At 41.1% G+C, this 15,627-nt stretch overlaps 1 protein-coding gene across 4 annotated transcripts in view; it reads left to right on the forward strand.

Annotated features, from left to right (window-relative positions):
- Positions 1-15,627, forward strand: part of GPC5 (glypican 5) — a 1,409,494-nt gene that overhangs the window by 751,884 nt on the left and 641,983 nt on the right. The window contains exon 8 of one of the 4 annotated variants that reach the window (XM_082700894.1): positions 3,062-3,354. The exons of the other annotated variants lie outside the window; for them this stretch is intronic. Coding sequence (XP_082557020.1) covers positions 3,062-3,165 — 104 coding nt within the window. The 3' untranslated portion in view covers positions 3,166-3,354. Of the gene's footprint in view, positions 1-3,061; positions 3,355-15,627 lie in introns of those variants that run through there. 4 annotated transcript variants of the gene reach the window in all.

Below are 15,627 nucleotides of genomic sequence, written 5' to 3' on the forward strand. Positions count from 1 at the left end.
GCTCTGTGATATTAGGTGAAAGATTTAAATAGGATGAACTTCAGTCTTCTGTATAATAGTTGTAATTAATTCTTGCCTATTGACTGTGCAAGAAAATAAGGAATTGGAACTAACATCTGGTGAGGACCTAATAACTACTGGTAATAAGCTTGATCCTGAATCTGTGAGTGTTTAATATCAGTTAATACTCCTAACAACCCTTTGACACAGTAGGTAGATAAATAAAATGCATGTGAGAATTCTGCATTAACTGTAAAAATTAATGCCTAGTTATTATCTCATGCGAACAAAAGTAGGTGTGCATTTTTATGTACCATATGTTAGATTTTTAACATGCTATCAATATCAAAGTGATGAGAACATATTTTTTTCTATATGTACCATAAAGATTGAAAGCTTCAATATGCATCATGGTAACTATTGCGATTTGTTTCTTTTTTTTCATAGCGGATTCTGAATTCCTACTAAATAACTCAACATATTTAGGTTCCTCAGTAGGCATTTAAAAAGTATTTTAGGAAATTTTTGCCAATTCTCCATTGACGTTTGGGGCTCAGTTCCCTTTTTTTTCTTCTTAGCTTTGTTAAAAAGAGTTGCTTCTTCCTCATAACTAAAAACTGATTGAACAAAGTTATCACTAGACTTCTTTTTATCTATAGCTGTCTGTTCTTTCCAGGGAATTAAGGAGCTTCTCTGGTTTCAAATAATGGTCATGATAATCACCAACAAACTCAGCCATAATCTTTTATTTTATTTTATTTTATTTTATTTTATTTATTTATTTGACAGAGATCACAGGTAGGCAGAGAGGCAGGCAGAGGGGAAGGGGGCATCTTTTAAAATTATTAAAACTATTTAGACCAAAAATAGTTAATATGGTGTTTATAAAACCTAAGATCTGTTAGAACAATATATAATACAAAAAAAGAGATTATTCTTGCTGCAGGTTGGGTTCTTAGTCCCCAAAATAAGGCAAACGGATGGGAACAGCATCCAAGTCACCTTAAAACAAGGTTGAATTGTTCCCCCCCATAAAGCAACTGTAGTTTTCCGAGTCAAAAATGAGGAAAAAAACTAAAGGTACGTTTCACGTTGGCCTGGCTTGGAGAAGAAGCCAAGAAGTAAAGAAACCAGACCGACCTCATATGAATTAAGACTTTCTTGTAGATTTCAAACCCTTCTATCTTATATTATAGACTTTCCTATTTTAAAAGTACTCCAAGACATTGGGTCTACTGTCTCACCAACAGCCGAGTTTTAAATGACCACTCCTTAAAAGTGGGGTTTTTAAATTTTCTATTAATTATCCCAGAATAGTGTTTTGTGCCTTGGAGAAGCAGGCCCTCAGACGAGTAATAAATAAATGGATAAAATAAATGATAGTGGAAAAGCAGCTGATTCTTGGCATATGCAGGATAGGAGGGCTTTAGAAAGAAAAGAAATCTACTGAACTCTGGTCATTGAATCTTGGTCAGGAGAATTCTCCATGGGAAACAAAGAAACAATGTATATCATGCATGTTTCCTAAGCCAGTTACATTATAGGGGTTATTTGGCTGCCAGTTTCCTATCCAGAATTTATCCATTCTGCTCCTCCTTGTTCCTGACACATTCTCTGTGCAACCTGTGTAGGTCAGAGGAAGTTGACCCTGCCCTCAGCAATAAGGGTGGCCCCTGAAATCCAAGCCAACCTTGGTCCTCCCATCCCTCTTATCACTGATTGATTCAAGGATCCAGGCTTTAGCCAGACAGTGCGTGGCTTATCCCTACAGATGGATAGTGGTTAAGGCAGATGTTCTCCAAGTATGGCTCAGCAGAGGCAGCCCCTAGGGACGTGTCAGAAATGCAACATCTTGGGCTCCCACTGAGACCTCCTGGATCAAAAACTAGAAGAGGGGACCCCAGCAATGTGTGGTGAACAAACCCTCCAGATGAGTCAGATACATGCTCAAGTTTGGAAACAAATGGGTTAAGGATGAGCTCATGAGTTAGATACGTTCAATCTGATCCACTGAAAGGACTTTCACCCCCATGGACCTGAGAGTGGTTTTCTCTACCTCTCTTTGATTTAAATAGAAAAGCTGAACTCCCCCATTGGCCACTGGCAGACTCTTGGACAGCATGAGAAATTTCAGCCTGTTGAGGGGAGAGTGAAGAGGAAACACAATAAAGCACTTGAAAATAGAGCTTCAATTTGGGTTGGGCAGGATTTCCAGTCTAGTAAGAACTCCACATTTCTTTATTATTTAAACCAGTTTAACTCAGATTTTCTGTTACTGCAGCAGAGAACATTCTAAGGGATACTAAAGAACCAGAATACATTACAATATTAACTTGTTCAAGAGATAAAGGTTACAATATTAATTTTTTCAGCAGATACATGTAGATCAACTACTAGGCGCCCATCAGAGCTCTAGGCATTGGAGACATAATGTGAATAGTGGTTTAAAAAGAAAAACAAATTTTATGGAACTTAACATTCTAGTTGGGGGAAACAGTCAAAAAGTAAGAAAGTTTGGCATGGTTAGCAAGTGGCAAATGCTACAGATGCTACAGAAGTTGTTGGAGGCCACGGCACGGTTGGAGTCGAGGACCAAACCAGGCCCTGATTTGTGTCTCTTTCAAAGTCCAGACACCTTGACAAGGTTAAGGACGGGAAAGTTGAGTGCACTGAGAAAGGGTCTGTGCTATGTGTCGTGCGCTCACCTACATGACTTCCCACACACTCTCCCTGCAGTAGGGAAGAATGCGGCCAGAGCCCTGAGTTCTTAGTTAATCCTTGTTGTTCTGTACCTCCCATGATCCACTCCCTGGCTGATTGTCTTGCTAATGGTTTTAGCTGAAACTACCTGGGCTCAGGAGGTTTGCTTGTAGTTAATGTAAGCTTGTTATAGGAACTTGTGGTCATCTGACTAGGTACTGATGTAATGCTCCTCCTATTCTGGTTTGCCTTATAAATGCTTGTAAGACGTGGAATAAATTTGGCACTGTTGTTCATCCTCTTCAGTGTCCCTCCTGCCCCCATCTCTTTGTCTCTTAACTTTTTTTCATCATCCTCTTAGCCCCCACGGTTACCCTGGTCGATTCGTCGTGCTGGCCGCGACAAGAAGTGCTCTATCCAGAAGTGGGAACAGCTGTCAGAAGATACCCTTGGCCTGACCTGTAGCTTTGCCAGCCAAAGCACAGGGGGTAAAGCAACTTGCCCAGGATGGCAGAGGTGACAAATGGTAGGACTGTGATCTTGATGGAGGAGAGCTGTGAGCCCTGAAGTGTGAGCATTTTCTGCTACACTATATTCCCTGTAGAGATACATTAAATGCTCAAAAAACAATCTCTTATGAGTAAAAATCAGCGAATGAACCAAAATCCTTGGGTAGTTTGACTGAGTTTCTCTGGGACCCTTTCTTTCCTTCAAATAGGTCTTTAACATGCACACTATCTTAAAGAGGGAGAACTTGACACCTTACCATGTTGTGATGCAAGTGCCTGCCACGTGGGTTTACTATTTGTGGGGGGTCAAACCCAATGCAGTAATGAAATTTTTTGCTTATACTAGAGCTTATGTTCAGTTTGTTGGGACCCGTTATTAGAACACTGGAATACTTCAGATCAATAAAGAGCTGCTGTCGTAAGTTCCACTAATGTCCTTAGGGTGTGCCAGCAACTCTAGCGTCTCCCTTGGGACCTTATTCTGGTCCTGGACCTAAGGGTCAGCAAGGACCCCAGGACTCCGTGCTATTGTCAGGACCATCCTCACTGGGCATTACCTTCACGAGCCTAAATATACTAAATATTTAGTATATCACCCTTGTATGACAGCCCTCCTCGGCTCTATCCCCAAAGTCACTTGGCAATGTATCCAACGAATGGAATTGATGATGGAAGGGAGGGTATGAGAGAGGTCAAGCCTCCACCGAGGGGAATCATCTTGACAAGAATCCGATTGATACAAACCACAATCCTGCTGTCCTCCGCACCAGCCCAAAGGAGAGGGGGGGATTTCTCTCTGAACTCCAAGCTCAGGTTTCTCAGACAAATGATGGGATAGTTATGTTGATGATGGCCTTGAATAATAGATGTGTCCCTTCGTTAACAGATGTGCCCTGCAGTTGCTAAATATAAATTGTACATTTTCAATGTGTTTTCCTTTGTATCAAACGTATATATGACAAACTTCCCATCCTCCTGGAGCACACAAATCAGTTTTTTAATGGAAAACTTGGGAAGACAGATTTTATTTCATATAATAATTTTCAGTGAATAGAAAGACAGCCCGGCAATAGGGAGAGAAAAAGAATGCCTCGGAACAGAAAATTTTTATGTTTGCTATCTATGGAACACTTACCTCTGAGAATCTGTCAGAAAATGAGGCCTTATCTTGCTTGACAATGATCATCATCTAGTGAATAATTCCTTTTGAGGAATTTAAAACTTAAGCTGTTCTCCCTGAAATAACTCTATAATCTGGCAGAGCCAATATGTAAACCAACATTTAAAAAGCAGAGGGTGTTAGAACTCCTTCCATCAACAAGTTAATAAACTGTGGCATCCCAAAATCACACCAGAAATGTTTTGTCGGTTTTTCCATTATTGATAATAAAGAACTCCTTTATAGTCCTCAGAATAAAAGTGGCAAACTCCCAAACAGTTCAGGGTAGGTGAACTCTACCTGATAGTCTTTTTTCTGTAGGTCTGCTTCCATTAGGCAGTGTATCTGAAGAGTTAAAGCTGGAAGGTTCAAGTGCTTTATAAAGGAAACTGCTGTAAGACGATCATGTACACAGCTTTCTAACCTACACGGTGGTTGGAGCTTTCTCCGACAGACATAAAAAACAATCCTACTTCCATGACATGGAACATTTTATTGATATGCCTGATTGTAATCCACTGCTTGCTTGCTTCTTTATAAAGGCCTATAATGGGTTCTGTATTGTTAGAATCATAGATTAAAAAAATCATACATGATTAGAGTGTAACATTTTTATTGGTCACTGTACTTCTGAGTGATAGTCTTCTCAGCTGCTTTCTATCATGTAAAAATCAAGGGCTGTTCAGGCATTAATTCTTTTTATACTGCCTTGCTTTCTGTTTTTAGGACTTATTCAATATTTCTGGTTTATTCAATTTTGGTGGTTTGTTACAAATTACTTTAAAGTCAAAAATGTACGCGGGACTCATCCATATTTTTTGCATACTGCTATAGAAAATCAATAGTACTTTTTAAAAGCATTAATTCACTCATCTTTATAAACATCACTGAAGTATCCATTTAAGAGACGTATTCTGTTAAATAGCCAATTTCACCCTTCTGAGCTCTAGACTCTCAGCCTCTACTGCTGGCTTTGATTTAGGCTGGTGGTGAGTTATTAACTGTCTTCATCCTGCCTCAGTCCTCTATGTTGTCTATCATCCTGATAATAATGCCACTTAGAATTCACGCAACCCAGTAGTTCTACTGGAGGGCAAGACTGGGAGCTCTTATTCCTCTGCCATATTTCTTTCTCAACCGCCCCGTGGTAAGCAGAATAATGGCTCTCCACAGATGTCTCACGTCTTCATCCCTGGAACCCATGAAAACGCTAGGGTCCACAGCAAAGAGGCGTTAAAGTTGCTGGTGAAAGTAATATTATAAATTAGCTGACCTGGCGTGGGGACCATAGCCTGGATTGCTCAGGTGCACCGAATGGAATCACGAGTGTCTTTATGAAATGAGAGAGACGGGGAAGGAGACTTGACGGGAGTAGGTGATTAAGGCCTCGGTCTGCTATTCTGGCTTGGAAGATGGAGCCATAAACCAGAACATACTGGAAGCCTCTAGAAGCTGGAAAATGAAAAGCGATGAATTCTCCTCCAGAGCTTCCAGAAGGAACAAAGTCCTGACTACACCTTCATCTCCTCTAAAAGTAAGAATAATGTGGTTTGAGGTGGGGTTGGGGAGCCATCAGCCAAGAAAGAACGCTTGATAGGTTTTTGGTGCCAAACGATGGTTATAGCCTAGCAGTAGGACAGTACGCATGGGCAGAAAGAGTTGCACTGGGGTTGTGGGGTGTTAGCTTGTGCTTTGTTCTCCGCTTGCCTTCCACTTCAAGACCCCTTCAGGCTTCTGACCTCTAGAACTACAAGGTAAGAAATTATATTGTTTTGTTGTGCTGTTTAAACCTTAGAAGGGGATTGGCTTAACTGAACAATAAAATACCATTTTAGCAGAAATGATTATATCCATGTGAAAAAAAAAAAAGACTTGGGATTCTGCGACATATATATATATATATATATATATATATATAAAATATAAACTTCTTGTGAAGGAGCATTGTGATTTAAGCATGCTTAGCAGGCCTCTTCCTATCAAGGTTTCAAACTTTTTAATCCGTCTTTTTACAGCTTGAACAAGTTTATTTCCATTAAAAGCCTTACAACGCTTTTTTAATTAATTTGAGAGAATGTAATTGCTGGAACAACTCAATGGAATAATTAAAGCAATTTTAATACATCAACATTTACTATTTGGCAAAGGAATCAGGGAGAAAGGAAAATAATTCATGTGGTTTCTCTTTCATGAGTTTGGTTTTTTTTTTTTTTTTTTTTTCCTATCAAAAATTCCAGAAAGCATGATGAACTGGTGACTTTGCAAAAGTTCTGTGTCCCTTGGTGGAGCAGCTTGTGCTCCCCAAACAGAATGGTCACGGTTGTTTGGGGAAAAGGGCTTTTTGAGCCGTTTAGAAGCCTTCCATCAAGGCGGCCTCGGCCCCTCACTGTTGGTTTGTGGTTCTGGGGCTCAAGGGCATTGACAGATATCGTTCCAGTGTGATAGTGTATAAAGTTGTGTAAGGGCAGGATGGCCTCACTCCCTGTGGGATCTCCTGCGTTGTAGCCTTGCGTGTCTTCTCTTGGGCACCCTGGTTTGCGAGGGTAACAGTGAACTCAGTTTAAGGGAACTTCGGTCATCCCACCTCAGTCCAGGCTTTGGTGTGAGGCCCTCCAGGATCTGGTGGGCTCAGAGGGCCAGGGCATGGTGCAATGCCAGCATTTCGGCTCTCCAGGGAGGAACAACAGAAAACTAGGCTCAAATCTCCTAAATTCAAGTCCTAAGGTGATTGTAGCTTTCGGTAACCTCTGGGGGGAATATCCTTACAGAGAGAGGCAAGACCTGGGGCCTATGGCCTAGTTTCCTACAGTTATGACCCCTCTCCCCATCTGAAACATGGAAAGTACTCGAGTGCCAAACAAGTACTGGTAATGGTAGGGTAATATCATAAGTAATGATGGTGAAAAGAACAATCGTGGTGGCTAATACTTACCGAGCAGCTATTCCATACCAGGCCCTGGTACTCTTGCTGTCTGACAAGGAAGGAGGGTGCAGCTCTGGCTGTAGGACTTGGCCAGAGTCGCCCAGCTGGCAAGGGGGGTGCTGGGATGTAGTCATGCCGTCTGGGGTCAACACCACAGCATGTACCTTAGTACCTTTCCTGAAGAGGATGAGGGTTTGTGGCCTCAGGTAATGGAGAATACCTTCACAGTCTCCTGGGCCAGACTAAATTTCAGACTGATTTCTTTCTGACGGTAGACTTCTCTGAAATGTTTTTCTTACAGCTAGAGAGTTCACTTGAGGAAACTTGCTCTTGCAAATTTTCTCCGCCCCTTCGAGATCTAAAAGTTTTCCAGCCTTTTGATGTTTTGACAATTCAGGACCGTCCTTTTTAAGGACCTAGGGGCCATACCTTTGAAAGGTAGTCGTGAAGAAACAGAGGACCTTTGTCTTCCAGTGTCCTGGGGGAGGAGGAGCCCAGTTTAAGTTAAAGTTGCTAATTAACAAACACTGGAGATCTATTCTTTTTGATTATCCTTGTTCTTTGTCACTCCATCAGCCAGTTCTTTGCCTTGAGCTCACCTCAACTTAAACTTTCCGGTCTGGTCTTTTGTTACAATAAAGGACAGATCACTCCACTCCACTCCACGCGAAGTCTCAACCCTTATTGGGATGGTCTTGAATAAAGTCTTTGCCTGTTTAACTGTTAGGTGCAATTTCCTTTGACTTAAGTTATTCTTGATTTTTCCCTCTTTCGGGCATGAAGCATGTTCACATTCCATATCCTGGGTTGTGCCACTTAGATTTAAAAGAAAGCATGTATCTAATGGTCTGATTACAACCTTTTATGAATTTCCCTTGAGGTAGGTTAGAGACGAGCTTGCATATGGCACTCAGCATGCCAGAAAACTCCATTCTTCTCCTAATCACAGAGGTGAAATCTAATACAACATGTAAAACTCATACAGTGCTTTATCTCCCAACAGTGGCATGACATGGGTGATATGTTTACCCTGAGCAGACGAACTGAGGAGTCCCGAGGTTAGGAACCCCGAGCTGGGAAAGCTGTGCAGAGGTGCATCCCATGGTCTCAGAGGGAACTCTTATTTTCAGATTGGCATGCCTATCACCAATTTATTTTCCTACTTCCATCTGGGTTCAGGTCCTATCACGAATATCGTCCGTGATAATAGCATAGGTTATATTTCCAGAAGTCTCCATTCCATTAAATTTTAGGTTATTTTCCTTGCACTCTATGGTGGAGATCCACAGATGTGCTCCAGAGGACTTTTAACGTCATCACCCGTGTTGCTCCCTCCCCCTAGCCTCGCTGCTGATTTCTTTTTATCCTCTCCTTTGGCCAGTCCAGGAAGGTCTCCCTTAGCTATGCTGAAACATAATTTGGTGCTATAAAACTCAAGTTTCTTTAATGAAAACTGGCAAGAATTTTCAAACCAGCTTCCCCGAAATTGTAGATCAAGCCCTGTTGTGTGTGATGCACAGATAACAGCTGAAACCACTTCATCTACAAGTTAATGGATAAAATTAGCATGTTAAAGAGTTGGAGGGCTTAATTAGAAAGGCAGTCCTTAGGCAAAAAGCCTCTCAGGAACACTAAAGCAGTTTGTCGATTTTGTTTGTAAAAGGTTTGGGGGCAGACACTGGAAATAGGTTTGCAAAGTCAGAATCCGTTTCTCAGTCCGCAATGAAATTATAGCCTTCTTAGGCTTTAAAGGATGTATGCTCATAATAAACATAGGGTCTTTGAACATACGTGATCATTTGTTCAGCTTAATGGTTCCGTTAGAAGCGGGCTGTTGATTTCTGTGCATGTGTCTCTTGTTTTCTCATGTGACCTTGAGGGTGGGTTTGGACACTCTCAAGGAACCATCCAGAAGAAAAAGTTTGCACTATTTTTGCCAGCTCCTCCTACCCCTCTCCCTGACATGACAGACCATAGACCTAAGGCAAGGATTCTGTTTTTAAAGACTTCGTTTCTTCCGGCGTTCACCTCTGTATTTTTTTTTTAAACCTGCCTTAAAATGCCACTATTTCTGGATATTTCAAATTAGGTAGGCATTTTCCATTGCCTTCCTACTATAAAGATTTAGGTCTTTTACCTGATTAACACGTGCATACTGCTTTTTCTCCACCCACATCACCACCCTGTAATTATAGAATGCTTGCAGTCAAATTCATGTTTCTACTTTATGACTATATAAATACTATTCCGTTCAATGTAAGTAGAGTTCTTTGTAAATACTGGCTGTTGGTTTGTTTTCCTCAATTCAACACCTATGTAACCAGTACCCACCTTCTTGTGTAGCCATTCCTCTGAGTACTGGGGATCTAATGGTTCAGGTGGGGTTGTCTCTACCGTACAATACAAAGGAGGCAGCCCTAGCAATGTACTTCAGGGAACATGAAAGCTGCTTACCTGGGCTAACATACTGTTTGTTTGACATGTAGCAAAGCTGTGACCCTCAAGTGTTACCGGCTTCTCTGTGACTTAGTTTCCCTTGTCTAAGTTGAAGGAAACCTACTTCTAGAGTTACAATAAATACTAAAAATGTACCTGTGGACAGGCAAAGGGTACATATAAAATTTTTTGTAATGGATGTCTGGGTGCTGTGGTGGGGAGAATCAAACCATTATAGGGATAAGAAAGGCACATTTGGAGCCGGAGATTTTAAATAGGCCAGAAAGTACATTTGTCTTTACCACTAATATATTCAAACTTTCATATCCATACATATCTTCCTTTGCGGGGGATTTATTCCATTCCCTGTTCAGTTCTCACCTGATTTCTTTCTTCACTGATTCCTTAAAAACACTGTATGGATTTGTCTACAATGTTAGTGATTCCCTTGCACGTCTGATCACACATTTCATCCCTGTTTAATAAGGGGGCGCTACAAATCGGGCTAGAATTCGTCTCCAGGGTAGGGCTTGGTTGTTGATATGCTGACACTTGTTGGAAAATCTTTCATGTCACTTTTGTAGGCCTTTCTAGGGGTTCCTCAGAACTTCGCTGGAGAGAAATACTCCCCTTGCTTCTGGTTGACAAGGGATGTGCCTCACTTTGTAAACTTTCCGATGCTACGATCTGTGCAGGAAAGGTCCAGCTTCTGCTGAAGTGGAAAGACTGACCACCTGGCTAATAGCTTGAGGGCGGGGACTGAGCCATTTAAATACAAAATAAGTGCTGACTGAATATATCCCCTCTTTTTCTCAGATCTAATCTGCCCCCTTCCCTAAAGAGACCTAGTAAAGCCCATGTTTGAACCTCTGTGAGATTCTGCAGTGTAAATCACCTGGCTTGATCTTTTACTTTTCAGTTTAGAAGTGGGAACTGAGTTTCAGAAACATAAAGAATCAGAACTGTGGTTCCATGACACATGATTACAGGAGCTCTGGGTTTCTGGGACTTACGGAACATAAATGCTGCACCGTCTTCAGCATCCACGACTCGGCTTGGAGTCTAGGTTGCCAGCCCCACTCCAGTAATGCAGCAGGAATGATGGCTAACAACCCAGAGAAGTACTTACCTGTAAGTTAGAGAGTATATTATATGCTTCATAGGTTAGTTCCTTCTGAAAACAAGCCCGTGGCATTGATCTGAGTATCAGCGTCTGTTTCCCCATGTGAAAACCAAGGCAGCAAGAGCACAGGTGCCATAGTTAAAAAATACTGGTGAGTGGTTGTCAGGCCTATATGGCAAAGCAGGGGTTTCAACCCTGGCGCTCTGTCTTGGAGGGCTTGCTGATTAAGAAACAACTACTCTCTATTAGCTGAGAAAGAGCTTTATGACTGTCCAGGGTAGAATGCTAACTAACTTCTCAGGGCTATTCTATTTAGGCTGATTACAACTGAGCTGTTTCTGAGAATATGCTGTACTTCCGTGCACCTTATTTTATCCCATGTATAATGAATCCACGCTGTGGCGCATTTTGTAAAAGATCAATAAAGCAAGAGGACTCCCTTGTCAGAAATCCTAGTATTTAGGGACCTGGGTGGCTCAGTTGGTTGGCCATCTGCCATTGGTTCAGGTCATGATCCCAGGGTTCTGGGGTCAAGTCCCACATTGTGTTCCTTGGTCAGTGGGGAGTCTGCTTCTCCCTCTGCTGCTCCCCCTGCTTGTGTGTGTTATCTCTCTCTCTCTCTCTGTCTCTGACAAATAAAATCCTTAAAAAAAAAATCTGGGTCGCCTGGGTGGTTCAGTGGGTTAAGCCTCTGCCTTTGGCTCAGGTCATGATCTTGGGGTCCTGGGATCAAGCCTCGCATCAGGCTTTCTGCTCAGTGAGGAGCCTGCTTCCCCTTCTCTCTCTGCCTGCTTCTCTACCTGCTTGTGATCTCTCTGGGTCTCTGTCAAATAAATAAATAAAACCTTTTTAAAAAAAATTTTTTTTTAAAGATTTTATTTATTTATTTGACACAGAGAGAGAGAGATGACTAGTAGGCAGAGCAGCAGGCAGAGAGGGGGGAAGCAGGCTCCCTGCTGATGAGGGAGCCTGATGTGGGGCTTGATCCCAGGACCCCCGGATCATAATCTGAGCCGAAGGCAGAGGTTTAACCCACTGAGCCACCCAGGTGCCCCACAAATAAAATCTTAAAAAAAAAAAATTATAGTATGGAGATTCACTGGTTTTGGCTCATATAGATGCCCTAAAGTAGACCCATGGAATTAGAGATGAAAGGTAGAAATTTATCCGATATGATCCTGTGTCTGTCCAGCGCCCTCTTTGCTCTCTGATTTCAGTCTACTTGGTGACAATCTACTCTCCGATTTCCTGTGACCTCCAAGTCTTTACAACTGAAGTCAACATTTGGCAATGGTCTTGGGGCCTGTGGAATCCATAGTTACGCCTGCATGTGATACCCTCAGTGAATGAGGGTATGGATGACTATGAACAGTGGAGTACCTGTGCTTTGCTACCCTTGATTGTCACTGTCCAGTCCCTATATTAGTTCTAACCCTTTCCATTAAGTATGAGGAGACTTGCCTTCCATTGTAAACGGACTTAGCTAGAACCCGGTTCCATCTCCCTCTCCATATCTTGATACCCCTCAGGAACACTTGTATTCCTGCTTTTAAGATAAAGCTCTTGAAGTTTATTAGAAAATACTAGATTTTTTTTTCATTTATTTTATTTTATTTCTTTTCAGTGTTCCTGCATTCACTGTTTATGCACCATACCCAGTGCTCCATGTAATACGTGCCCTTGTTAATCCCTACCACCAGGCTCACCCAAGCCCTCAAACACCCTCCCCTCCAAAACCCTCAGTTTGTTTCTCAGAGTCCACAGTCTCACCTGGTTTGTCTCCCCTCCAATTTCCCCCAGCTCATTTCTCCACTCCATCTCCCAATGTCCTCTGTATTATTCCTTATGCTCCACAAGTAAGTGAAACCATATGATAATTGCCTTTCTCTGCTTGACTTATTTCACTCAGCATAATCTCCTCTAGTCCCATCCATGTGGATACAAAAGTTGGGTATTCATCTTTTCTGATGGAGGCATAATACTCCATTGCATAGATGGACCATATCTTCTTTATCCATTCATCTGTTGAAGGGTGTCTTAGTTCTTTCCACTGTTTCATGACTGTAGCCATTGCCGCTATGAACACTGGGGTACAAATGGCCTTCATTTTCACTACTGCATCTTTGGGGTAAATACCCAGTAGTGCAATTGCAGGGTTATAGGGAAACTCTATTTTTAATTTCTTAAGGAATCTCCGCACTGTTTTCCAAAGTGGCTGCACCAGCTTGCATTCCCACCAACAGTGTGAGAGGGTTCACCTTTCTCTATATCCTCTCCAACACATGTTGTTTACTGTCTTGTTGATTTTGGCCATTCTAGCTGTTATAAGGTGTTATATCAATGTGGTTTTGATTTGAATCTTCCTGATGGCTAATGATGATGAACATTTTTTCATGTGTCTGTTAGCCATTTGTATGTCTTCTTTGGAGAAATGTCTGTTCATGCCTTCCGCCCATTTTTTGATGTGATTATCTGTTTTGTGTGTGTTGAGTTTGAGGAGTTCTTTATAGATCTTGGATATTAGCCCTTTGTAGTGTCATTTGTGAATATCTTCTGCCATTCCGTGGGTTGCCTCTTTGTTTTTTTGACTGTTTCCTTTGCTGTGCAGACACTTTTTGATCTTGATGAAGTCCCAAAAGTTCATTTTTACTTTTGTTTCCTTTGCCTTTGGAGACATGTCTTGAAAGAAGATGCTGTGGCTGATGTCGAAGAGGTTACTGCCTATGTTCTCTTCTAGGATTCTGATGGATTCCTGCCTCACATTGAGGTCTTTTATCCATTTTTTTTTAAAGATTTTATTTATTTATTTGACAGAGAGAGATCACAAGTAGATGGAGAGGCAGGCAGAGAGAGAGAGAGAGAGAGGGAAGCAGGCTCTCCACTGAGCAGAGAGCCCGATGCGGGACTCGATCCCAAGACTCTGAGATTATGACCTGAGCCGAAGGCAGCGGCTTAACCCACTGAGCCACCCAGGCACCCTCTTTTATCCACTTTGAGTTTATCTTTGTGTATAGTATAAGAGAATGGTCAAGTTTCATTCTTCTACATATAGCTGCCCAGGTTTCCCAGCACCATTTATTGAAGAGACTGTCTTTTCCACTGCATATTTTTTTCCTGCTTTGTTGAAGATTATTTGACCATAGAGTTGAGGGTCCATATCTGGGCTCTCTACTCTGTTCCACTGTCCTGTGTTTCTGTTTTTGTGCCAGTACCATGCTGAAAATACTAGACCTTAAATTATAGTTCTGGAACAATGTAGGAGACTCTCGGTTCTTTGGTTAGCATCATCCAGTTCCATCTTAAATAGTAGTCAAGCAGAAGCATTTTATGAATCCTGTGCTATTTGAGTGTTGCCAGTAAATGAGTGTGATTCTTGACCTTTAGCTTGTGGGTACTTTGTTTAGCTTTTGGGTACTTTCTTATCTTTTGTTTTCCCCAGGCTAATCTGTGCCATGAAGCTGTCCTTTCTTTGTGTTGTAACAAAGTGGTTATCTTCCTGTGGTATCTGCGATCAATTCGTTAATCTCTAGGCACTGAGGGCTACTGAGTAAGAATGAGAAAAAGCCTCAGAACACAGGAGGAGTGAGCTATTGTCCTCACGGAGCTCTCCTGGTTAGTAGAAAAAGATGGGAGGGAAAAGCCGCACCACATCACTGGTTATAACGTCTGCCTTCAAATACTTCTCACAATTGAGTGATGGTACTATTTATTTGATGCATTTGAAATTATTTAAATACAGATGCCCATGAACTGAGACTTGATAGAAATAATTGAAGTAGTTTAATTACAGTAAATGAAGAGAATTAAACACTGAAGCAGAAACAACAGATGGTCAAAGAAGAAAATGCTAATTCAGAACTATTAGAAACATTAAGGGGAAACTAAGAAATGAAACTGGTTTTCCCAGACACAAAACCATTTCTTCCACTTTTTGTTTGTTTGTTTGTTCTTGTTTTTGTTTTTGACATCCTTAAGATGTGTCAGGGATGTTTTCTTGGCCCTTCCTTTTTAATCATTAAAAAAATTTTTAACGTCCTCCCTGATTACCTTACACGGTCTAATTTCATTCGGAGGGTATTTCCAACTAAGGATATTCATAGTAGGAGTTTGCCAATTATTAAAATTTCAAAAAGGTTAATAGTATTGAGAGCTAATAGTTTCAAACTGTTTCTCAAATATTGCAATCTTGGTGTATTGAGGACAAAATTAGCAAGTGTTCATTCAATAAAAACAAATGATAACTTTCTACCAAATATCAGCATGGGCCAGGTGGACTATAGACCCATTTTCGTATTTTATGCAAAATTGTTTTAGGTAGACTGGAAAACATTTGACCTAGTGTTTACAGATTGCTACAATGACTGTAAATCTTGAAAATAACTTCATCCACATTCTCTCCTTGTTTTTGTAACTTACTTTTACAGGAAAAGTGACAATTAGAGCCTTTTGCTAAATTAAAAGAAAAAACAATTTTACATTTTGATGAAGATTAATAGCACAAAAGAGAGTTCATACCTGACCTCAAAGCCTTTTTGTTCTAAGCAAGTTGGACTCCGTAAACTTGAAAGGCTTCTTCCTCTGGTATTTGACACATGGAAATAATCATCCTGTTCTGTATACCCTAGTGATTTTAGCCAAACTTATTCCCACCCTATTCTGGAGATAAAATAAATCTTACCTAACATCAGGGGGCAACTTTTCCTTCAGGGTTTTTTTGTTGTTGTTGTTTATTTGTTTTTGTTTTTTTTAATAACAGCAGAACTGTAAGAGTGTCAGG

This window comes from Mustela nivalis, assembly GCF_964662115.1.
Source record: "Mustela nivalis genome assembly, chromosome: 15".
Classification (NCBI taxonomy): Eukaryota; Metazoa; Chordata; class Mammalia; order Carnivora; family Mustelidae; genus Mustela; species Mustela nivalis.